This window comes from Suncus etruscus, chromosome 13 (genome assembly GCF_024139225.1).
Source record: "Suncus etruscus isolate mSunEtr1 chromosome 13, mSunEtr1.pri.cur, whole genome shotgun sequence".
In the NCBI taxonomy this organism is placed as follows: Eukaryota; Metazoa; Chordata; class Mammalia; order Eulipotyphla; family Soricidae; genus Suncus; species Suncus etruscus.
This window is the reverse complement of record NC_064860.1, coordinates 5,256,326-5,282,955: the sequence shown is the minus strand read 5'-3', so window position 1 is coordinate 5,282,955 and position 26,630 is coordinate 5,256,326. Positions and strand designations below refer to the sequence as shown.

The following is a 26,630-nucleotide window of genomic DNA, read 5'->3' as shown; positions in this document are numbered from 1 at the left end:
CTAACTAATATTTTAAAATCTATTATTTTTTATGCATCAGTCTTCATATCTGCATTTTCTTATTTTAACCATATATACTTTAAAAAGCCCTTTAAATGTCCCTTTCTCAAAACCTTGAATAAAAATAAATTAATTAGAGCATTAAATATGGGGAAGAGACATTACAGTCTTAAGAGACAATACAGTACTTAAGGCACTTGCCTTGTAAGTGGCTGACAAGAGACAATACAGTACTTAAGGCACTTGCCTTGTAAGTGGCTGACTTAAGTTGGATCTTAGCATGTCATATGGCCTCCCAAGATGGAACAGGGGAGATCCCTCAGTATGGAGGTAGAAATAAGTCCTGCTTTATAGGAATAAGCACCATTGTATGTGACTCAGAAAAAAATACTATATATAACATATATATATATAGCATATAGAGAATATACATATAGATTTATTGGCAAGGACCTTCAGGCTTGTGGCTTCATTTCCTGTAACATACTACAGTGCTTGAAACACAAGATAGACTGTTAGACAAGTGCAGCCAGAAGGAACCATTGGTCACTTCATCTAATCTCTTACAATAAGAAAAGAGGAACCAGAGATGAAAGCCCCAGGCACTTGCTTTGAAAACCTCAGATGATCCTGACCAAGCTTATTTGATAGTTAGTACAGTAGTTCTCCCAACCTTTCATACATTCCGTGTGAATCCTGTTTGTCAGCTTCTATCAAAGGATAGCTATTGAGACAATTAGAAATCTTCATTTATGGATTTTTGCTATAAAATATGAATTTGAAAATTTAGAAGATGATTCCTTCTTTGCAACAGAAGCCTTGAAAGAAAATTAAAGCAACCAACATTTGTTTGGAATAACTGTCAAAGTCTAATTTATTAATAAGGTATCTTAACAAGATATTCAGTTAAGACATTCCTAATTTGGTTATATTTCCTTTATATTGTTCTTTTTTCAGGTTGTTAAAAAATATGTATGCCTTATAATAAATTCTGAAAAACGGGGAAAATGAAGGAAATACCAAGCAGGGGCATACTAGTCAACACAGGTGAGTGAACCCTACCCCAACTCCCTAATAGTCCCCAGATATACAACCATTTCCCAGAAGACTGTTGCTTCATCCCCCACCAGTGGTGCATACATCAACACAGCGAGCTGACCCTGTTCTGAAGGGCACAGCCTGAGAGAGTAGTTATTTCGCTCCACTTTGCTCCATTTTGCTTTACAGTCACACACTTCTAGTCAATGAACCCCAAAACAACATGAAAAATAGCATACTGCATGTGTGACAATGGGGATACAACAAGGCCTCCAACCATGCATAGAGAATAAATACGGTAGCTCTGACAACCCAAGAAGTACCAACCACTGAGTTAGCTTCTCAGATAAGGACTTTAGAGAAGATGGAGGATCCTCATAAAACCCAAAGTAGGCATGGAATGAACTGAATGAACCACAAAAAAAATCAAGATTATGTGAAAGCAGAAATTAGAAAACTCCAAACTAAAATAATAGGATTGAAAAATGTAATAGGTAAAATGAAAACCTCACTGGAAAGCCTCTCAAACTGAGTAATATGGCTGAGGACAAAATCAGTGAGTTGGAAGATGAGACGCATAACAACTCCATACAACAGAAGAGATTGGAAAAGAGACTTTAAAAAAACTATCAGAAAATGAAAAACATCCTCAAAGAATGTAAACAGATGAAAATAGAAAGTCTTTGATAAACTCAAGAGGAACAACATAAGAATCATCATTGAAGTCACAGAGACCCAGTAGAAAATCCCTATGAAAAATCAATAATGAAGGACATCATTTCAGAGAAACTCCAAGTGCTAATGAGTGCATACAACCAAATTCTGCATCCCTGAAGAGTGCCAGCTAAAAGATATCAAAAAAAAACAGCACCATAAAAATACCCTAGTCACAATGACAAATCCCACAGATAGTAGACAGGGATAAAATACTGAAAGCAGCAAGATAAAAAAAAGGGGGGGGGAATTACATTCAAAGTAGCATACTTAAGTTTTAGAACAGATCTGTAGATAGAAATCTTCAAGCTCTAAAAGCAGTGGTGGGACTATAGTTAACTAACACAATAAAATGAATGCTTTGCCAAGAGTACTAAACCCAGCTAGACTTACATTTAAGTTTAAAGAAAGGATATACAGCTTTACAGAAAAACAACAGCTCAAAAACTTTACAGATTCAAAAGCAGCATTAAAAGATAAACGGAAAGATCTACTTTAAGACAAGACAGACCAACAGACACACCAAACTCCTACATAAAGATGACATTGAATCCCATGACAATTATTTCTCTTAATGTCAATGGACTAAATGCACCAGTTAAGAGACACAGAGTGGCAAAATGAATCAAAAAGCTGAATCCAATGTTCTCTGCCTTCAAGAAACATATCTGAATAGTCTTAACAAACAAAGACTCAAAATCATAGGTTTGAATAATCATCCAAGCAAAAAATTCACTTTAAATAGCTGGAGTGGCCATATTTATATCAGATGACACAGACTTTAGACTTAAAAAAGTTATAGGGGACAGACATGTATATTTCTTTATTTTATCTTATTTTATTTTGGTTTATGAGTCACCCCCGGTGGTGCTCTGGGGTTACTCTGGCTTTGTGCTCAAATATCACTCCTGGCAGACTCAGGGGAACATATGTGTTTTTGGGGATTGAACCTGAGTCCATCGCAGGTCGACTGCATGCAAGGCAAATGTCTTACTTCTGTGCTATCACTCCTGTTCCAGACATGTATATTTCTTAGTAATCAAGGGATATGTACAACAATTAGAAATCACACTCATAAACATGTATGTACCTAAAAAGAGACGAGCAAAATATTTAAAACAATTTTTGACAAATTTGAAGGAATATATCAATAAGCAATAGCTATTATAATTTTACATGTATATACAGTTATGTACATACTATAAAATTATATATTAAAGCAATATAAAACTTGATAGTTTGTCTTTTTTCTTGAATTATACCAAGAGAATTACTCAAAGAATTAAAATGACTTCTAAATGTCATAAATGTGAAAGTCTAAATGTCTAAAATGTCATAAATGTGAAAGTCTTTTCCAGAGGTGGGGAGTTGGGCCATACCCAGGGATGTTTAGGGATTCCAGGAGTAATCCTGGCTTTGTACTTAGGAATCATTCCTGAAAGAATTCAAGGGACCATATGCAGTGCCAGACATCAAACCAGGATTGGCTTCCTCAAGGCAGCCATCTTAAACTCTCTTTGGTCTCTCTGGCTCTGCCAATGTGTAAGTCTTCTGTGGTGATCTCATAAAGGTTAATTAATAAATAATCTCTATATAGCTTATCACTACCTTATGCAGTCTTTCAGTGGTTAAGTTGACTAACACATTACATTACTCTAGATAAAAATTATTTTAGAAAGGTAAAAACATGATGATATGATTTATATGTGTTATTTAGAATAACTGCATGAAGAAATGCAATGAGTTAAATAGGGGTTGTCAAGAACACTCTAGACTCCAGAAAATAGTGAGGATAAGGAAAGAAATTGAGTGGAGGAGGAAAAAGTCAAATATGAAATGACGGGAGGTAGGGGTTAAGGGGTCTAGGTACACTGTTGGTGTTAAGAATGGACAGAACTAAATATCCAAATCAGAGTTAACAACAAAGAAATCATGAGACCCCGGGCTGGAGCCATAGAGTAGCGGTAGGGTGTTTGCCTTGCATGCGGATGACCCAGGATGAACCTTGGTTTGATCCCGACATTCCATATGGTCCCCAAGCCAGGAATGATTTCTGAACTCACAGCCATAGCCAGGAGTAATCCCTGAACATCACCAGGTGTGACCCAAAAACCAAAAAAAAAAAAAAAAAAAGAAAGAAAGAAAGAAATTATGAGATTGTGATGGCAGGCTGGGACAGGGGTTGGTGGCATAGGAAGGTGGAGGAAGGTTTATACTGTTGGCAGTATTGGTGCTGAAATATTGTATGTGTAAAACTCAACTGCGAATAACTTTGTAAATCAGAATAGTTTAAATCTAGCTGCTGGGTATAGAAAAGTGCAGCTCAAAACCTGAGCAATAAAATTCAATACAAAGGTCTAAATCATTGGGCAGCATACATGACATCATAGAAATTCAAGAAAGGAAAACACAAAGATATATCATTAATTCAAATATCAATAATATCCAAAAATGTACTAAAAATATAACTTGGCAGAGTATTTGGTTTAGTGCAGTGTTGGAGCAAGAAAGCAGCAATTGGTGCAAAATACTTCCTGGTCCACTATCAATTTTACTAAGCAAGAGTAGAATGAATAAATAGGAATCAGTGTGACAGTATGGATCAAGAAAACTTATTATATCTGTTAACTGACAGTCTCACCTAAGATAATATATCTAATCTATATGTCTAGATTCATCAGTACAGTTTTGTTAATGGGAAAATTGATAATAACTTAATGTCATTCTTATATAATGATTAAGTAAATGACGAGCTATAAAGATCATGGAATTAATTTTTAAATTAATTTTACAACTATACTAAAATCATCACTGTCTTGCCTATCACTTTTATTTTAAATGTTTGAGTATGATCCACGAGCACAAGGCTAAGAGTAACCCCTGAGCACTGTTAGGTTTGGCCCAAAATAAAAAAATAAATAATTAAAATGTTTGAAATACTTAAAAATATTTCTTTTATCTCTTTCATTGTCTTCATTAAATGTTAATTATAAAATGAAAGAAAGTTATGTCACTTTTCAAAATCAAGCTGAAGTTCTCATGAATGAATTGTTACTTTCCTTCTAAATTATATTTTATAATCAGTCTTAAAAAATGTTTCCTCTCTCTCTTTGGATTCATAAAGAAGAACTTAGGACCAAGACCTCTGCTCTTGAAAGGAAAGATACCAAATTCTGTTTCTTCTTCATCTCATGACTTTGAAATTTTTCTCTTATCTTAGCCTAATTATTAGATAATTTACTTAAACCTCCATGACTTAGAGTAAAATCTCTCAGGGAAATAAACCACAATACCTTAATAAGCTCCTTTGGTTCACTTCCGTCTTCTACCACAACTAGTTGTGCTCTTCCTTTGCGCTCATTGTCCCGAATGCCAATAGCAACCTGACTTGCCTTTAGACGCTCATATTTGTTGCAGGAGGATCCACACCACTGGTAAATTTCCTGAAAAGAAAAAAAAAGAGAGAGAGAGACAAATTTTCTTTTTATCTTTTCTTTTTCCTGAAAGGATGGGGCCCAGAGAGATAGCACAGCGGTGCTTGCCTTGCAAGCAGCCGATCCAGGACCAAAGGTGGTTGGTTCGAATCCCGGTGTCCCATATGGTCCCCTGTGCCTGCCAGGAGCTATTTCTAAGCAGACAGCCAGGAGTAACCCCTGAGCAACTCCGGGTGTGCCCCCCCCCCCAAAAAAAAGAGACAGATTTTCTTTTTTTTTTTTTTCTTTTCTTTTTCTTTTCACCTGGCAGCACTGAGGGGTTATTCCTTGCTCTGCACTCAGAAATCACTCCTGGCATTCTGGGGTATGCTGGGGATTGAATTTGGGCCCATCCTAGGTTGACTGTGTGCAAGGCAAATGGCCTACTACTGACTTCCTCAAAGCATGATTTGGGAACCCAGATTGGTTGTCACCCTTAGACTATGGCTCTGGCCATATCAAAGATGCATTTTTAACACTATGTGGGAAGGGGAATGCGAAAGCAAAAGGCAAGTTTTCGACTCTTTTAAGGTCATATTTTTTTTCCTATTTTATGCCATGCATAAAATGCACACTTACTTGGAACCTATTCACAGCTAGTTGCTGTGAATAGAGAAATGAAAAAAATAGCAGAAAGGATTGTAAATGCAGAGAGCTAATTTTCAAAATGCTTTGCTTATTTTCAAAAGCCACACTACTTAAGATTTTCAAAAAGAGAATCTATATAAATTCACCTGGTCAGTCTTGCAGAGGAGTTGCAGAGTGGGCAAGTGTGAAAGTAAAAGGCTACAGTGATCATAGACTTGAGATGTGACCCTAGGCTGGCAATTTTTAAGAGTACATAAATCAGCAACAAGCTTAAATAGTGCCCTCCTTCGAAGAAACTGGCTCTTCTTTTTGATAGCATATTTCTAGCTCAAAGTAATTCCTTCCTCCAAAATAATGGACTGAGAGATGAAATGGAGCAGGCACTCTTATAGGCCCAAGGAATTCTCTGCGTAATATAGGCTTGCTAGTCTCTCTGATTTCTTTCTCTCTGTGTGCCTGATAATTTGATTCCATTTATTCTTAGGAATAAAATATTCATTGGGTTTGGGGATGTGGCTCAGAGGAGAACATATGTATGAGTCCCTGAGTTTGATCATGAGTATTGTCCCCAATATATTCATCCCATCCCACCAGGAGGGACCCCTGAGTACAAGCAGAAGTAAGCTCTGAACAGAATCTGGTATAGCCCAAAATAATTACAGAAGAAAAATCGAAAATAAGGCTATTGTAGTTTACAAGCTAATTTATTCTAGAATCAGATCTAATTATTCAGCAGAGTGAATGGTTGTTTCTTTTCTATTTCTAAGAGAAATATGCACTTTCAGTATCATTTTCTTTAGTCTACGTGTGCACATTAATAACAGGAGGTTCCTACTGGGGTACTGGAAATACCATGCTTAAGTTAGAAGTTACCAAGAGTAAAAAAGAATCATGGTTTGCAAAAATCAATCAAGGCCTAATTATGTAGAATGAAGTAGTGAAAGTATACAGTGATTTGAGAAAGTAGGGATATGGTAGCCACCAGATGTGAAGTTATACCTTTCTACCTTTGATATCCCACTGGAGCCAAACAGGCCACTTTGCAGTATATACTTATTCTCACAACTCTGATTCCTTACCATACTTATTGTAATAGAATTTACTCATGAGTCTTTGTAGATCTGAGAAAACAAATTCCTAATACTTCTTATACACGAAATATAGGAGGATCAGCAGTCAGTTCTCTGGATTTAGCAGACTTATTAGCAAGCTTCATTACTAATTTGCTCTAAATTTATAACCATCAAGTAGGTTCTTCCTAATTCAGTACTACATATATATATATCAATATATATATATATATCATAGTGGTTTCCTCTGTACGTAGTGGTTCACTATACATAGTGGTTTACTCTATACTTAGTAATAATAACAAACCTACTTCAAAAGATTTATAGAAAACTATCAATTCTATTAGCATCTGCAAAATATTATGAGTACTTGTAAAATATGTATTGAATATAATAACTTATCAATATTATCATTAACATAACATTTTACTACAGTCTATGGATTTCAAAATCTTTCTAGTAATATTAATCTGGGTTAGGAGCTTTTTATTTACTGTATTAAATTATAGAAAATACACATGATGGATATTCAAAATTATCAAAAATACTCACATATATACATATATATACATCTACACACATATATAAGATGATCAGAATAAACATTGAAAAATGATCCTTTCTAGAGTTAAAAGATATTTACTTTTAAAAGTGCTTGCATTGCCAACTCTGGAACATTGTTGGTTTTAAGGCCCATAACCCCAAAACAAAACAAAACAAAACAAAAAAGGGAAACTTTTTGAAATGTGAACTTGACTAATTCACTTGAAACTGTTATCACAAACTCTTTAAACAAAATAAATGGATGCTTTCTATTACGCATAAGTTTTTTTATTTGCTTCACCTTATTTTGTTCTTTGTTTTGTTTTGTTTTCATTTATTTCACCTTAATTTGATTTGTTTTTGCAAAAGGTATATGCTTATTAGATTTTCCTTTCCAGTGTGGTCTCTCTCTCTCTCTCAGTCTGGGGTTTTACACACAAAGGAGGCATATGTACTGGTCAATGACCCTCATGTACAAGATCTATGCTTATTTTCAGTGATTAATTCAATAACAATGTCAATAAAATATGGGCTTTTGCTATAAATTGCTAAATCCCCAAATAATCTAAATGATCGTATTCATTAAAATACCCTCTTCAGTCTATTCTAATGAACTTTTATCCAAAAGCAGTCCACATGAACATGTTTTAAAATTTTAAACAGCAGTTTTGCAATTTGTTACATGTGAACAATTTGCATTTTACCATGAGTGGATGACATTTAAGGGCAGCTTATTTAATCAACTTTGAAAAATTTATTTTAAAAAATTGTATTTGAAGAACTGTCATTTACATTACTTAATGATAAGATGTATGCATATGTGAGTCCAACACCATATCCTCCACCCAACTGTCCACTCATCCCTACCGTTCTCTCAGCCTCATTCCCCATCTCTAACTGTATCCCTGGCCACAGTATGCTCTGTTCTGTTGACTAGTCCTCACATTCTGTTCTTTGGCCATCTATTGCTCCCTTATTATGTTTTTTTTTTTCTATATTCTACATATAAGAGATCATTCTGTATCTGTTGTTCTCCCTCAGACTAAATTCACTCAATATAGTACTCCCAAGGTCCAATGAGCTCTATTCTCCTTAAGTGTATGTATATATAGAAAGCTGTCACTTAATTGAATCAGAGGTAGTTGGTTGTTTCATCACTGCACACTTGAAAAAAATGGTCTTCAACTGTATTTGCAAACTTTCTCCTAGTTTTAAGAGGAGAAACTTCTGTTTGTTTTAAAAGGCATGCCCCCCCCCCCAAATTCAGTGATTCAATGTAGACCTTAACAAAAAGTCTGCATTTGCATGATGGTGGGGTTGAGACATATTATTACCATGAAATGCCTTTTATCACAACTTACATTGTTTTACTTATTATACTTTTATGATTTCATGTTCTGTTGACTAAGTCAAAAGGGCAGCTTGCTTGTATTCATTTACAACAATATTTATGGGATTTTTATAAACTTTGAAGATAATTTATTCATAAGTGATGCTATTATCTGCAAAATAAGCATAAATTCTAAGGTGATTATTTTTACCCTCTAAGATCATAAGAAATTAAATAATACAAAATGTCATATTTTGGGGGGAGGGAAATCATTCAATGTAAAATTAATTTTATATTTTTGCTGAAATATGTGGCTAAAATGTTTCCCCTGAACATTACAGTTAACTCTTACCATTCAAACTATTAAAAATTATTCTGCAAAATTGAAAAAAGGAAAAAATAGAGGGACTAAATAGATACTCTGCTACTAACAATTAGTTTGATCTGTCAAGAAAAAAAATTAAAGTGAGTGATCTTTTGAAAAGCAACAACAATGAGTAAGAAGTAGGGGACAAACTATAGGTTTCTAAAATTTCCATTTCACTGTAAGCATCAAAGTACTGTCAAACCTCAGCCAAACCTCTGTCAGTCCTAGTGTCAGGGCAGGAAATAAGGCCAGAAAACAAAGCAAGAGGGACAAAATACAAAAGCAATGCCCTGTAAAGGAAGCAATATTTCAGAGGCTAAACTTAAGGGAGGACCCAAACAGCTCATGTGATGTTGACTCATAAGGTGCAAGAAATTCAGCACTTGAATGCTTGCTACTTTTTTGGCCTTTTCTAATTTATTTAGTCTGTGTTACCCCATCCCCCGTTCTTCCTGTGACCTTACCTGGTAATAAGACCTGCCCATTTCTGGGAGGGGTCTTTGGTGGGTAACAAAAGGTTTAGCCTGAGGGGATTGTTGGAGACAGGATTTGGATTTGGAGGATGGTTTGAGAAGAAGCTTGAGGATTGAAGAGGCTGAATAGAGATCCAGTGTAAAAAGTTATGATAGGCCACATGCATGTTGTTCAGGGCTGAATAAAGATGATATCTCCTGAAACCTGTCTGTGGATTTCCTCAACGCTACCCTGAACCCTCAGACCCGACGGCTGGATATTTTTGGGTGGATATGAAAATATTTCAAAACTGTTTATTAGTTTTGTTAAGTCAAGTCAAGCTCATCCTTCCATGAAATATACATTTCATATGATGTTATGTATGAAATGATATATATAATTATATATGCAAGTCATTATAAAATATAATAAAATTCTGGCATCACTTCTTTGTGAAGTTGCATCTCCTTGATCAACAAATACACTTTTCATGTGACTAGAGGACATTGCATTGGGGAAAGTGACATGTCATTCAAGCCTGGCTACATGCAGTTTTTCTTCTGGCTAGAACCAGCTGCCAGGACTCGGAGTGTTCTTTTTGTAATAACATTAACATCAGGTGAAATTATGCTCTCTGTCAGGTCAAAACACTTGCAAACTGAAATAATGCTATAATTATTTATCAAAACCCATTTCTGTCACTAATATAGGTTGATGATTCAACTACTTTGGATTTACCAGCTCTTCAGGCATAGAATTCCACATTTTCCAACACTTTTTAAAACTTCCACAATGAAGTGTACACAACATTTATCTTACGTTGTAATAATATGGGGTTCAAAAAGTAATAAAAAATTAAAAATATTTATTTGTGGGGTATGAATGGACTCTCCTTTCCCCTCTGCACTCCCCTCTCCCCAGGACTTGCCAAGTGCACCCATTAACAAAGTGCGCACAATCTCTCCCATTCCAATCTTTTTAAATTATAATGTTTAGGGCTCAAATTCTAAATATCAGTTGTTTTGTGTTTTTGTCTTTTTTTCTTCAGAGCTGTTTTTTATTTTTATTTTTTTCTTTACCAAGAAACAGGACAGATTAAAGCCTTCTAAGTTCTGCAAGAAGAAAACACCATTTTTCATCCAGTGATAATTCTTTTGGCTCTAATTAGTGTTTTTTTTTAACATCTATAAGCCTATTTTTTATGGGTGAAGAGTCTATTTGCATTAAAAATAAACACTGTAATAGAAAAACTGGCAAGCAATACTGTATAATAAATATGTGTCTAATTGTTGCATATGTTTACAAATATTTCTGTGATAATTTATTCATGGGAATCTATCCCGAGTGAAGCATTCTCCACCTGATTTTCACTTTAGCATTTGAAATTTTGTGAATTACTAGCTCATTCTTATAAGTCCTTATCAATCCCTAATCTATATATACTAATTATCGATATTCATTCCCCCATTGTTTCCAAAATAAACAAGAAAATTTAGAGGTGTGAGAGATCCTTAGCAACCTAATCAAAGGACCAGGAACAATCAGGAAAGATGATCAGTGACAGAATCTCTTACTTAAATTTAAGGCTCTAATTTGATCCCTGATAGTGGACAAAAAAATTTCCAGTTTCACTGTAGCCACTGATGATGCTGATTCCTTCTATGCAGACTTTTTTCTCTCACCTCCCCTCAATGTGGACTGTTGTTTGCTTCCGGATTCAGCTCCAGAGGGACCCCCAGCTTGAGGACACTACTTGATCCCTGACTGCTGCAAAGCATTTCTCAGACTCCACAAGACCAAGGTGTGGAATGAAAATGTGCCCTAGATTTTACTCCCCACACCTCAGACTATCTCAAAAGGCTTAATGGGGATAAGTATATTTCTTTGTATGTTTATTTCCTTAATAGTTATAAATCTTAGTATTTATTTCCATATGTAGAGGTAGCCTCCTCTATGCCCCCATTTTATTTATTTATTTATTTTGCTTATTTTGGTTCTACTTAGTAAGAAGTTTTACTAGAAACGTTTTGCTTGGAATAGGGCCTCAAATCAAAACCAGAGCATAAAGACTGTATAACATGTTTTTTTACCCAATGCACCAATAATATAATATGGTTTGTGCCTTTTTGCATAGGCACACTAAAATGGAGAAATTTTATGTATAGAAAGAATTTCTTATCTAATAGGGATAAGAACCCATAAAATTTATAATGCAGGGCACCTTCCACGCTGAACAGTTGTCATGGGAACTTGACTTAGACTTTATGTGATCAGACCATTCAACTCTAACTCTGGATCCCAACCTTAGAACTGGCACAGTTCCCTGCACCAGGAATAACCCCCCCCTTCCCCAGGGAGGCCCTAACCATTCTGGTACCAACTTGCACCAGAGTAGGTTGATATGACACCCTGATGAGAAGGAAGCAGCAACAACTTGATCTAAGGGCAGGTTGCCTTACCTCACCACCCAAAGGTGAGATGAAATCAGAAGACCTAGATGGAATCAGAAGATCTAGGATATGTGATAAAATCAAGATTACTAATTACAGAAGACTGTCTACAACAACCATGACTAAGCAGAAATTCTCCTGGGACCATAATAAAAGACTTTATCTAAGACTTTGTCTTAGGATCTGTGCAAAAACCAAGATCTCTAATTACAGAAGACTGACTTTAACAACAACTAGGAGCAGAACTTTTCCTGGGACCATAAAGAAAGACCCTGGGGTTTGACAACTAACATGCATGGAGCCTGTAGTCAATCTCATGACAGTATGCTTCAAGGGAAGGGAAACCCTGGATCTCTTAGAAATTTTTTTTTTCTAAGGAAGAAAATGAAAGGAAAAAGAATTTCCTTTCTTATTTCCTCAAAGTTTACTGTGCTTATGCAAAACAACAACAACAACAACAACAACAAAAAACCCACCAACAAAAATACCACTTGCCACATCTACCTCCCCCCCTTTTAATTTAATTTATATTTATAGCTTCTAGATAGGGGATCCCACCTTTTTTTTTTTTTTTTTACAAAACCATAGAGCATGAATCATCTTGTTCTGACTCATATTTCTATGTCTTCCTACAAATTGAGAAAAAAAAAAGTGGATGGGACCCAGGGGTCAAGTGGTCTCAGGATCATTGAGTAGAAATCAAAAATGGCCAGACATAAATGACCACATCAAAGTCAAAGACAATCGAATAAGAGACCCAAACTATAACAAGCTATACACAAAAGGGTCTTGTTACACTAGCAGTCCAGAAAGCTAAGGGTGAAGGTATGGGATAGATGCTGGGAACAGTGGTGAAGGGAGGTTCACACAGGTGGTGGGAATTGCCCTAATTTAGTGTCACTATGTACTGTAACTGTAACTGTGAAAAATTTGTAATTCATATTGGTTTCTAATAAAAATAAATATAAATAAAAATAAAAAAAATAAATATAGGGGAGGAAAGAATCTAGAGAAAGGAAAGATAAAGCTGTGTCGCTGTCTAATGGGCTGTGATGTGGGACAGGGGAAGAAGAGGAAGAAGTGAAGAACACAATAACTGAGCTGAATTTGTTTGTTTTAGGAATATACCCAGAAGTATTTAAGAATTGCTCCCTGTGACACCAGGAATTGAACGTAGGCCTCCTACATTCAAAGCCTAGTGTGTGATCACTCAAACTCTTGAGGTGAGTTTTTAAGGATGACATGATCCTGGATACTTTTTGATGAAAAGGTGACAGATGGAAGAGGAATTGAGACACTTGAGAAAAAGAGTCATGGGATCCCAAGACAATATCATGATAAATGAAGAGAAAGGGGAAGATTCAAGAGCTATTTATGAGATAGAAGAATCCAGGCAGAGTTGCTAATAGCATAGCACTTGGAAGAAACTAACAGCATTTCCCTACATTGAGGGCTTCAGGGATCAAATGATAGTGGCCCCATTTTACAGTGAAAGACATTTAAAAAAGAAATCATTTAAAATGAGAGAATGAAGAGGATGAATTTAATTTTTAGACCAACTGACACTTGTCTTTATGATACACAGAAATGGAAATTTCTAGCAGACATTAGAAATATTGACCTAGAGTTTAGGCCTGAAATCAGAACTAGACCGACCATAAACATGTCAAAATGGGCAATAGTCAAAGATTTGTGAAAAGAATTTGGTCAAGAAGATTGTCCTTTTGTGATTGAAACCCAACTTCAGCCATGTTTGTAATCAAGGTGTTTAAATAAAAACGTAAAAAAAAAAAAAGAGAAAGCAGTAATAAATTTAAATTGAGAAGGGTGATAAAAGAAGAAGAAGAAGAAGAAGAAGAAGAAGAAGAAGAAGAAGAAGAAGAAGAAGAAGAAGAAGAAGAAGAAGAAGAAGAAGAAGAAGAAGAAGAAGAAGAAGAAGATGATGGTGTATAGAAATAGCAGAGACAATCCTTAAAACAAAAGCAACTTGAGAAGCTGAGCAGGTCATGTAAAGAATGAGTGCTGACCCAGAGAGGATTGCAAAGGAATGAGGAAGTAATCAGCAACACAGGAAGCAGTTAGATAATGATCAAGAAGTCCACTGAATTTAACAGAAGACAGGAATATTCACAGAAAGAATGTCAAAGGAATAGTAAGGTGAAAGTTAGAAAAGAGGCTGAGAAATGAGGAAGTGTGTTGACTACTTTTTTTTTCAAAGCAGCATAACTGAACTAGAACGAGGTAATAGCCAGGTGAGTAGGTCAGAGCTGTACAACTAACTGATCAAACAAGGAAACAGAAGACGAAGGGCATTGTGATTAGTGACTAACCACATAGATTTTTCTCCTCTTAGGAAATTTGATTCTCCACTAGTGACAACCTTTCATATGACTTTAACCCCAGACCACAATCTTCGAGAACATAGGCTTTTCTTGTTGTTATTCACCATTTGCGTTTCTGATGTTTTCTTGCAATATATTTGGAGTTTAATTCTACAACATTAATTCTTTTAAAACCATGGGAAATAATGAGTATATTTACCACATTAAAATATATGGTTCAAAGTATTTTTCCCAAACTTCAAATATCTAACCTATTAAGACCTAGTCATGTTCTGTATTATTTTCGGAAAATAAGACAGTGTTTTATTTAAAGCATATCTTAAAATGGTGATAGTTTTCTTAACCTTCAGAATGATTGAACAATTTAAATATACTTTCGATGAAAGGGATTGCATTATATGCAGAGGTTATAATTGTTATTCTAAAGTCCTACAGTAGTAAATGTTTCTTAAGTACATGGCATTATTATATTCATAAAAGTGGTAAGTTATCAAATAAACAGACTTCCCTCATAGTAAATATAGGAGACCTTGATTATATGCATATTATTAGTCTTGGACAAGTGGTTTTAAATAAGTGATAACTTTAATATTAGCTTCACATCTACATAAAAAAACAAACCCAAAGAAAGAGTGCTATCTTCTTTTGTACCTCCTCATTCAGACAATAGAGTAATGAATTTAATAATAAATAGTAATGATTTTAATTTAGTAAAATATGGCAGAAAAACATTTTCCGTGCCCTTTCTTATTGACTCTGGCACACCCAAAAATAAAGTACTCAGGGTAACCCAGGAAAAGTTCTTATCATCCTTAGAAACTTTTGGCAACAAGCCAGTAGTTTAAAGGTTAAAAAATATAAATATAGATCATAATCTATGTTGTTTATGCTTATGGCCTAGATATGAGTGTTCAGGCCTGGTCTGAGAAATGGGGTTGTATTTGAAGTTAAAAAAAGCCTTCCTAGAAAATTCATGATAAGCCTAGTCATTTTGGGAATTGGTTTCTAAGTGGGGCACTGACGACTGTAATTTGGCCATTAATATCAGGCTCTAAATTGAACACACACGGTCATTAGATTACATACTAGCAACCATAAAACTTAACTTCAGAAGGGAATGAAGTTTACAGCTTGGTTTTAGTCCTATTAAATTCTGTCCTATCATCAATAAATATTGCTTAAAGAGGACTTTGACTTTATAGCTTCATTTTTTTTTAATTCTTTTCCTCTATTCATAGAAGAATATATCTCCTCTATCCAAGATGTCTTGTGTCAGAGGATTTTTTTTCCACAAAATACTGATCAAGGAGAGGCAGTAATACGAAGAGTGTAGGTGAAAGTCACACATATCACAATTTGCTTCAAATTTGTAACTTGAAGCAAATTCCATAGCCAATATTAGCCTCCTATAAACGGATGCAATACATGACAAACTAAGCCTCTCTATAATGTCTGACCCAGAATGATTGAGAATGACTATTAGAAATGTGTATACTTAAGAGGTGTGAAGAGAATGATTGCCAGGAGGAAAAGGTCATCATAAATGAGATAGCACAGTAGGGAGGCCGATTGCCTTGCCTGTGGCCTACCTGGGTTTGATCCCTTGAGCACCACTAGGAATGTTCCCTGAGTGCAGAGCCAGGAGTAAGCCCTGAGCATCTCCAGATATGGCCCAGAAACAAAACAAAACGAACAAGAAAAATAGCTTCATGTTTTCTTGCTTTCTTTGCTTATACATAAGTTTTAAAGTTTTATTTCTGTTTTTTTTAATAGAAGTTATAATGTGAAATTATAATGATATAACTTAAATTTAACATTTTGGAGTCTTTCACAAGACCTTATAATAAAAATGAGGTTTTTTTATGATAATGTTTAATGCATATCACAATATTAAACTGGTTACTTTTCCTAGGAAAAAATTGACAGATGATGTTTATTCTATTAAGGAGATACTTTAAATTAGTACCCGTGCCTTTTCTTCTATTAACCCCCCAAAATAACTTAAAGGTATAAAATACGTCATTCATTGTGCATATATGTATAAAAGTTTTGCCTCCAAACTCTTTTTTTTTAAGTTTCAGAAGTCTTACTTTCTGAGAGTCAAGTGCTTTCACAAACAATTTTCCACACCAAAATTTGGGACAAAAATAATTAGGGGAAGTTCTATTCACCAGAGGAGGAACTATCAACAACAATTCAATTTCTTTCTTATGATAAGAACTAAATCACTTCTCCATTCTAAGACCTTCCAAGAAAACAGAAACTTTAAAGTTCCATTTGTTCAATGAAGGACTTTCAAGTCATTCAAACAATGTGGCTGATTGTCACACAGAACATATTTCTGGTGTATCAAAAAGTAATGTTAATTGCAGCACTATTTACAATTGCCACAATCTAGAAACAACCCAAGTGCCCAAGACTATATGAGTGGCTAAAGAAACTACACCAATGAATACTGTGCAGTGATTAGGACAAGTGAAGTCATGAAATTTGCTTATACATGGATGGACATAGAGAGTATTGAGTGAAATGAGTCATAGATAGAGATAGACATAGAATGATCTCACTCATTTGTGAGATATAAGAAGAAAAATTTAAGTCAATAATATCCAGAGACAATAGAGATGAAGGCCAGGAAGGCCAGTCCGTGGTAGGAAGCTTTCCACAAATTGCTGGGGGTGGGGGAGTGTAGTTAAGGAAGAGAAGGGATCACTGTGACAATGAGAATTGGAAATAATCACTCTGGACAAGAGCTGGGTGCTGAAAGGAGATAAAATTATATGCATGGTACCTCTTCATTAACACTAGTGCAAACCATAGTGCCTAAAGGAGTGTGAGGGAGAGAGGGGGAGAGCGGTGGGGAGAGAAAGTAAAATTCTGAGAGGTAGCTGGGGTGGGGAAAAACCAGGGACATTGGTGGCAGGAAATGTGCACTAATGAATGGTGTAGAACATTGTAGAAATTAAATTCAATCATGAACAAATTCATTACCACGGTGTTTATATAATGTAATTAATTTAATCACACATATCTCTCTCTCTCACACACACACACACACACACACACACACACACACACACACACACACTCCAAAACCAAACTTCTGTGACCATACATCTAGTCTGACCTGAAGACAATGTCTTTTTCCCTCTCACCCACATGTATATGTAAGACTTACGGTGCCAAGGTCAACGATGAAGCAGTCTCCTTTGTTGAAACTCTTCCAGTTCAGGGGAACTTCCATAGCCCTGACCACTCTTCGCCCCTTCACATGCAGAAGCCTCTCAGCAGTCAGGTCATTTGTGAGAACATGATTGAATCCTGATGCTACACCTCCAGCCTGATCAGAGAGGAAAACAAAATGGGATAAAATGGGGGAGTTTCTCAGTCAACCAAGCAAACAATAAGATGAAAAAGGCCTTTAGGTATATGTGAGTAAAATCTGCAGAAGAGAATTCAACAGGGCTTATTTTGGTTTGATTTTAGGCTCTTTCTCCTTCTAGCATTTAAGTAAACATTGCAAATATTCACTGAGAGCTCACACCCATATAAAATCTGCTCCACAAATAAAAAAATATAAGATGTTGAAACTCTTGTTCTTTGATGACTGATGACTCCCAAACCATTGCGTAAAAAGGCAGATGGATTTTGTAGAGAAGACGGACTTTTAGAAGAGACAGATGATAAAAGGCACAGAGGAGAATCACCGGAGAGTAGGTACCTCCCAAATTCCACTATGAAAGTATTAGAAAAATATGGGGAATTGTGTGATGGTCAGATATGGGCCACTCATGCTCTAGAGCAGGGGTCCTCAAACTTTTTAAACAGGTGGCCAGTTCATTGTCTCTCAGACCATTGGAGGGTCTGACTCTAGTAAAAACAAAACTTACAAACGAATTCTTATGCACACTGCATATATCTTATTTTGCAATGAAGAAACAAAACAGATACAAATACAATATGTGGCCCACGGGCCATAGTTTGAGGACCACTGCTAGAGATACCAGGGGCCATATTGGCAGTGCTTAGGCACACATATACACAAATGTTCTCACACAGAGTCTGCTCACTTCATATTAAAAATTAATTTTGTGCTAACAAATAATGAACAAAAATGAAGACTATATCTTTTAAAATCAATGTCAAAGAGTTAATACTTCTTCCAGGAATATTATCTAAATTAAACTCAGCCTTAGCAGAATAAAAAGGAAGAGTGGTCCTTTAAATGAGTTACATCATAAATATAGTTTGCTGGGCTAACAGATGTCTGGTGGTTACTATTAACAATTATACTGAGGGTTGGATCTTGAGCTGAGATAAGGTATGACTATTTAAATATTTGATAAAAGGAAGTTGTGGCAAATGATAGTCCTCCATAACTCCTATAATGCCTCTAAAACACCTCCCAGAGGCGGGGGGGGGGGGGGAATCTCAACTCAATGAAATGACATAGAAAGAGCTGAATTAGTAGGATGCAGAGAAGTTAAAAACAATTATTGATGGCTGAATAGTGATGGTCTCTGCCCAGTTTTACTATTCAAAATGGAGATCCTATCCCAAATGGAGATCCTATCCCCTTTCACAGAGTAGCAAAAAACGCAATCCGGACACCAGTAGGTGCCCTTTTATTGGTATTGCAAGTGTAGATATGTCAGATGGTCTTGGAGGGAGATATCAGCCATTACACCTTATCTTATCTTCATAGGGTAATAATAATAATATCAATGGCACTGCAGGCTGTTGTTTGAATAAAATGAGATGCTAAAGGTGTAAAGGTTAGTACTTTCCTAGAGTAAACAGACATAACATATAGCAGTCTAGCTTTGCTACTCTGGGTGGTAATTTATCTGTGTCCAAATTTCCTCTAAAATACTGTTGAACTGAACACTGTCATCTGCTCCATGTTACTGATGATAGATCATTAGAATGATAGTTTTTGTGATAAATTTGACTTTATCTGAAAATATTATCTTTCTTTAAAAAAAAGAGACTTATCTATGGTTGTTTTAATGTTGATATTTAGCACTTAACACTTAAAAAGAAACCTTTTCATTTATTTATTTTGTCTTGGTGCCATAGTTAATTAAGGACTTACTCTTGGCTCCGTGTTCAGGGATCACTCCTGGAGGGGCTTTATACACAATATAGGGTGCAGAGGTCAAACATGAGTCAGCCATGTGCAAGGCAAGAACTTACCATCCGTACTATTTCTCTAGCCCTCTTCCAAGGAAACTCATTTTTTAATAGAGGTTAAAAAATAATGCCCACAGTGGAGAAGGGAGCTATGAGTCACTCTAGAAAATGCTCAGACTTCTTAACCATCACGCCATGTGAGCATGATGGATCTGAGACCAACAGAGTCACCCAACAGTGCTTGGGAGCCACCAGAAAAATGCACAGAGATAGAGATATGAGGGAAATATAGTATCAGGGCCCAAATTCAAATCTTCAGCTTTTAACACTTGAGCTTCTTCCCAGTCCTTGGGAAATTACTTTTTTTTAGTTCACTTTCAGATATGTATTCAGAAGTTTGATTTCAGAAATCCTACACTGTTGCGTTAAGCCCTTATGATGGGCTTGGATGTTGGTGGATGGAGATGGGACCTTTCTTTGCCATGCTAGGCCACGTGGCTCTACAACCTCCTTCAACCAGCGGGCCTGAAGGTTCATGAGACGGGCGGGAATCAGACTCACTCAGACAGGCTTCAGGAAGTATCAGCATAATTCATGCCCTATCCACCACATGTGTGGTCTACCTTAACTATTTATGCATGCTATACTTAGCTTGCCCTGCGTCTTAGCCTTTTCCAGCCATGTCTTCTCCTGTTACCACTTTTTGCTGGCCACCCCCCTAATCCCTCTGGTCAAAGGCCTTATCTAACCTTCCCAAGACCCCTCCCAAGAATGTGAGGGGTCTTGCAGGTAAGATCAAGTTGCACAGGGAAAATGGGGGGATGGGGCCACACTACACTAGTCATCAGAATTAAGACAATAGAAAACCTGACTGACTAAGCATACATTGAATAAGCATTTGGCATTTAGTTAAAAAATTAACACTTAGAACAGCTGTATAAGGAAATTGTTTTACATGCAATGTATATCGGAGAAGAAGGAGTTCAGACAGAGAATACACTTGTCTACAAGCTGCCACATTATATGTGGCAGAAATAACTGTTTAACCAGGATAAAGGTTCAAAACTTGTTTTTTTTTTTTTGTTTGTTTATTTGATTGTTTTGGAGCCACACTGGTCAGCATTCAGAACTTACTCAGTTCTTACACAGAACTTACTGGTTCTGTAATCATTAACTACTTCTGGCAGGCTCATGGGACTATATAGGATGTCAGGAAATGTACACAAATCAGTCATGTTAAGGCAAATGCCCTCTTTGCTATCCTATTGCTCTGGCCCTCAGTACTTGTTTTTAGTAACTGTAAAATACATCTTATTAAAATGTGTGTGGTCATGACGTAAAGTAAATTTCAGTATCCTTTCACATAAGCTGTGACATTTTGAAAGGAAATTAAGAAATAAGAGGGAGTAATTTTTAACTGCTTCATACTGAGCCGGAAATGATGATTCAAGAAACATAAACATTATTATTTAATCCTGATCACAATTATATCAGAAAATATTAAATTAGTGGCATTGCCAAATATTCAAAATATTCACATTTATGAAATATTTGAAATTTTAGATTAGCTCAGGCTTCAGGTTTTTTACTGTGGGCATGAAAAAGAAGGGTGTATGATGTTATCTCTGAGCAACTCTTGGAGCACTTTTGATTTTGGAAAGGATTGCCTTTTTGCCTCAGGAGGGCATTCTATATACACTGAACATTTCTGAGGAGAGGGTCTTGGGGATGGTCCATTAATAAGGTTATTGAAGAGTACAAATAAATATAGAGATTGTCTGAAAGTTGCCTAAAATCAGTAGAAATGTTTAACTTTTTTTCTTAAGTTTCAGAAGTCAAGTCATGTATGGATTACTTTTTAGGTTAATATGCAGACTGGGTATACATATGTGTGAATGTATGAATGTTTATATTTGAATGTGTGAAGCTAAGTCACATATATGTTTGACTAAACTGTTTTCTAAGACTAAAATAAACTACTTTGAAAAGAATAAATCTAACAAACTATATTAAGTAAAGTTGTAGCTGTAGCAAGTTTTATATCAGTGATTCTAGAACAACGGAGATTCCCTGGTATTAAGGTATTTACAACAAATTTAAAAATTCTTGCTAAGAGCAAAGGAAAACTGACCATATCTCATTTGCAAATATTTCATTGTTTAAATAACTTCATAAACTATTATAGGGATATAAAATTATTTGAGGGCTCTTAACATTTTACTAGTGGACCTTTTAAATGAAATAAAATCAAAATATTTTTAATTTTATGTCATATTGTCATAGATATTATCTTTATAGTAGATAGTGGTAATATAGTTTATATAGAAGATATTAATAATCTTGAAACAAAATAAATTAAAATGGAAAAAGGGCTGGAGAGATAGCACAGCGATAGGGTGTTTTCTTTGCAAGAGGCCAACCCAGGACAGGCATTGGTTTGAATCCTGGAATCCCATATGATTCCCTGTGCCTGCCAGGAGCAATTTCTGAGCAGAGAGCCAGAAGTAACCCCTGAGGGCCAGCGGATGTGGCCCCCAAACCAAAAAAAAAAAATTAAAATGGAAACTATAATCTGCCTTCGGTGAACTTTTATTGGATAAAATATAAAGTGTGATAGATAAAGGAGTGAAATTATTTCCTAATCGAATCAAAGAGAGTTGCTTACCTTATACTTCAGACCTCCTTTGAAATAGCCAACAAAATCAGTCGACTCATAGCCTTGAAGCTCTCTATGCTGCACTGGTTTTCCACCCAAATAATCATCCATCTGGACAGTAAAGATTGCAGCCGCTGTACTTTCATCCTGTGTACATTCCTTTCCTAAAACAGAAAAGGGATCAGAGCAGAATGTCTGCTATTAACAACAAATTTTGGAGGGTGGCCAGAGTGATAGTACAGCAGGTCTGGCATTTGCCTTGCATGTGACCCTCAGTTCAATCCCCGGCATCTAGCTGCTTTGGGGATACAAATGGAGCAAAGGTTCAGGATGAGGTTCATTTATGGCAGTGCTCTGGAGGCCATGCAGGGCGAGTGTTGGAGCAGGGTCTAACCATACAAGACACACTCTACAACTTGGAGTCATGTCCCTAGCCCTCTCATTTGGACACATTTAAACTTGAGGGAGAAAGGTTGGAGTCATACCAGTAATGCTTAATGACCCACAATCCTGGCTTTGTCTCTGGAGTCCCATCTGGATCCCATAGGAGGTGCTGGCTAGAGCCAAGGCTACATACAAGCCAAGTACCTGACCTCCTACTCCCCGTTTTTTATTTTTTGAATGAAAACACAATAGTATCAACAACGTCAAGAATAAACCATATATTAAAAGCCTTCTTTTGATATAATCAGCCTACCAAAATAGTGTATAAATATTTTAGTGTTATTAATACCAATCTCTATGCTTATGATAATCAGTATGATTTTTTAAAAGAAAACATTAGCTTAATAACCTTAGGAAACAGCAAATTTTGCATGGGTAAATGAATGTGACTGACATTATCCCTGTACTGAGTCCCACTGTCCCCTCCCCCTCTATTTAACTAGTAGAATTCTCAAAAAAGGAATATTCTCTACAGGCAAAGGGAGAGTAATTCAATACTATCTACTGAATGCTATTTGGAAAGAAAATGTAATTTGTTGAAAAAACGTATGTAATTGTTTTTCAGGATTTAACAAATACCATGCATTTGGTTTCACAATTCAAGCACATATTCTACGCAGGCAAATGCATTCGAGGTGGAAACACTCATTCTTAAGAAACCAGAATTTTCTGAAAGTATGAACATCAGAACCAGGCCAGTGTGGATAGTAACTCATATTTTATAAAGAAAAATTCAAGACTTTTTACCACATTTGAAAAATTTAAGTGACTTTAGAAGTAGTAACGACAATCTTGTTTTGTACAACCCAATAGTATTTTTTATAGATAACCTTAATCTTCCATAGATCCAAAAAAAAGCAGAAACTTTTCGACAATGCACTCAGGAAGTAGATGCTTAGAGAGGTGAAAAAAGTTTCATTGAGAACATGCAATGAAACTTGGAGAAATGAAAATCCAGAAGCAGGTTCTTGTGTCTCTAAAGTCCATATATGAGACACTATAAAATAATGTCTTTTGTTTGGGGGGCCACACTCAGAGGGGTTCAGGACTTACTCTTGTCTCTGTACTCAGGGATCACTCTTGGCCAGATTCTGTAATTATATGCAATGCTGGTGATTAACCTCAGGCAATTATCTTACCTTCTATACTATCATTTCTCATCTCCAACAATAATGTTTTCATAAAGATATTCATACTCTTTATTAGCAACTGTAAAACAACTGATTATGCTACATTTCTTTATATAAAAAAACTGAACTCAAATTTGAGAATCTACAGTTCTATAATTGTTTACCCAAATAACCCCAAATTTCATTGATTTGGGAATGGGTTTTGGGGTGACCCAACAATGCTAGGTAAGGAGGTTGCTCCAGTCTGTGTTGGTGGGATCGAGCGGTGCTGAAAAGGGGTGATGGGGTTGACCATGAACAAAACAAATACCCTAACTGAGACCCTCAATTAAATGACCAATCATACCCTATGAGTAGGATGTAGTTATTCCCTACTGATTGGAGCAGCTGTCAAGCCAAAGCCTGCACAAATAGGGGTGAGAGCAAACCAGGGAGCAACCCCCATTAAATAGGGATGTAGTCTGAGATAGGACAAGGAGACAGTATAAAGAGGAGGGCAAGATCTCAAAAGACAAGATGTCTCTCTTCCTGCTCCCCTTTAGTGCTCCCACTCATTCCTGGGTACTCCTTTTTCCCTCTTATGGGGTCTATTTCTTATAGCCTATGCTGTGCTCCTTTTCTATCTCAATTTTAATTTAGTACCCTTTCATCCTTCTTTCCACTAAATTCTATTGATCTAGCTGTGTTTTCCTCTTAACTGAAAGCTCTTTCCCCCTTGAAACGTTTTGTCAATCTGTCTATCAACTGAATCCCCATATATTCATCTGCTTTTAGGGATGAGAACAGAATATTTTAAAGGAAGCAAGACTTGTGTGAAAACAAAACTGAAGCAAGAAGTACAATCGAACAATTCCATCTCAATTTTTCACTGAGTCGCATAATTTTCACCTGACCACTCTATTCTCTCATTGTCTCTATTTCCTTGTCCAATTTGGCCTCCCTGCATTTGTTTCCTTATTATTGGGGTGGAGAAGCTTTGGTCCACACCTAATAGTGCCTACGGGGCAAGGGCAGCTCAATGTTCAGGGGTCATTCCTAGCAGGGCTGCAAGCCATGCATGTTACCAGAGACAACTTTTCACAGTTTCCTTACAATCCCAACACTTTGAGTCTCATTTACAGTGTTTATCACAGTATCACATTTTACTCGGGTTCTATCATCGTCTAGATTTCTACTGCTTCAATTGATGTGGGTTACTTCTGTCAGTGCTGGAATAGGAAGGCAGGGATAGAACCCAGAGTGTATCACTTTACCACTTCACCCACTTTTCCACACCTCAATTTTTATCTTCTTGCACTTTTAAAATGGTAAATGTTTAATGGTTAATGAACTATTCATATGCAAAAATACCCTAAATAGTCTGGGATATTTTGCTTAAGTACTAAAAAAAGGAACTTGCTATAAAAACACTATGAAGTTCAGTTCTAGCAGAGCTTTTATTTCATAAACTACTTATGCCTAAAAATGTTCCTGCTTCTTTTGAACCCAGTAAGCACCTAGATGAACAATTAATTCAAGTGAATCTGCAAGACCTGCAAAACAGGGGTTAAGGAACCTAAGTGGAGAAGAAAAAAATAAATAAAATTAATGAACTATGTTTAAAGCTCTCTTGCCAATGTCTGACCAAGTGCAATTTAACTTTTGTCTAAAACAAAATGCAAGTTTTTCTTTCACTTTTTGTAAGTGAAGCAAGGCAGTTTTCAATTAAACAAACTTGCTTAGAAAGTTGTGAGAGGAGATAAAGAGGAATATATGTTCAAGAGAGAACACAGGCTTCTCCAGAATGCAAATAAGTCAGCAAAGATTATCAAGCAAGATAGGGTACACAGGCTTGAAGAGTTTATTTCATATTCTAATTCACCAGAGTGGAAAAGGTGTGTGCTATGTTAGACAGTCCTCCTTCCTGAGCCATGTTCTGGATAGAAAGACCAAGGCTTATTACTACTACTATTTTTTTTTTTTTTTTACTATAACCATTACCATTCCTCTTCCATCTGGCAATATTCATTCATGAGTAGAGGCTAGAAATGAAGGGTGCAGTGTTGTCTGGAACAGAAATAAAGAGAGCGCTGTCCTTTTAAACATAACCAATGGCATTACAGTGGGAAACCAAAACATGGTTAAGACCCAATTTCAGACTCCTTTAGCAAATACAAAACTTTAATCCTAAATGCTAGCAAGCATTAAACTGTCCTATATATTTATATATCGCTCTAAATCTCACTTGTTGGAAATATTAGTTTTAAGTGGTGCACATCCGAAGTATAACTTCTCTTTTCTGCTTCTTATTTTGCTCCTTAATACCTTCAAATATTAAAAACAGAAATATTTCGGAAACTCAAATATGTATATGTCTGTGTTTATTTTTTCATTTCCCCATAAATTCAGAAATGAGACTAAAAATAATGCAAGTCAACTTTCGGGAGGCAAAGCTAATTTTAGAAGAAGCCAATTTGGCTCAAATAATGGGCATTTTGTAGGACGGGGTGTGCCCGCAGCCACGGGATTTGCCAGCAAGCTGCTGGACAGTCAGGATGTTTACGAGTAAAAGTAGAAGGTGGAAAAGTCCTGGACACAAGACCCAGTGTCTGAGAACCTGGCGTGAGCGCAGCTCCAGAGAAACACTAACTACAAGGGCTAAGGTGATGTCCTGCCCACGCTGTGCCTTGTTCCATTCAAGAAAAAGAATCATACCATTTAAAAATACTGTTTCTCCTCTTTTAGCACGTCGTCTAAATAAACGCACAGAAACCCAGTTCTGTAAACTGATGCTATTTGCACCCCTCCTCCTCCTTGCTTCTTCCAAAATCACCAACATCTCAGTAGGTGGAAGTTTCTGTGCGTTAAATCAACTAGGCACAGGGTGAAATTCTGTGTACAACCCACTCAGCAGTGATAA

At 36.1% G+C, this 26,630-nt stretch overlaps 1 protein-coding gene across 1 annotated transcript in view; it reads right to left on the bottom strand.

Annotated features, from left to right (window-relative positions):
• Positions 1–26,630, bottom strand: part of SCIN (scinderin) — an 86,070-nt gene that overhangs the window by 58,738 nt on the left and 702 nt on the right. Inside the window, exons 2-4 of the mRNA XM_049785276.1 lie at positions 22,167–22,321; positions 17,547–17,708; positions 5,046–5,195 (exon numbers count right to left, since the gene is read on the bottom strand). Of these exons, the coding sequence (XP_049641233.1) occupies positions 5,046–5,195; positions 17,547–17,708; positions 22,167–22,321 (467 nt within the window). The remainder of the gene's footprint in view (positions 1–5,045; positions 5,196–17,546; positions 17,709–22,166; positions 22,322–26,630) is intronic.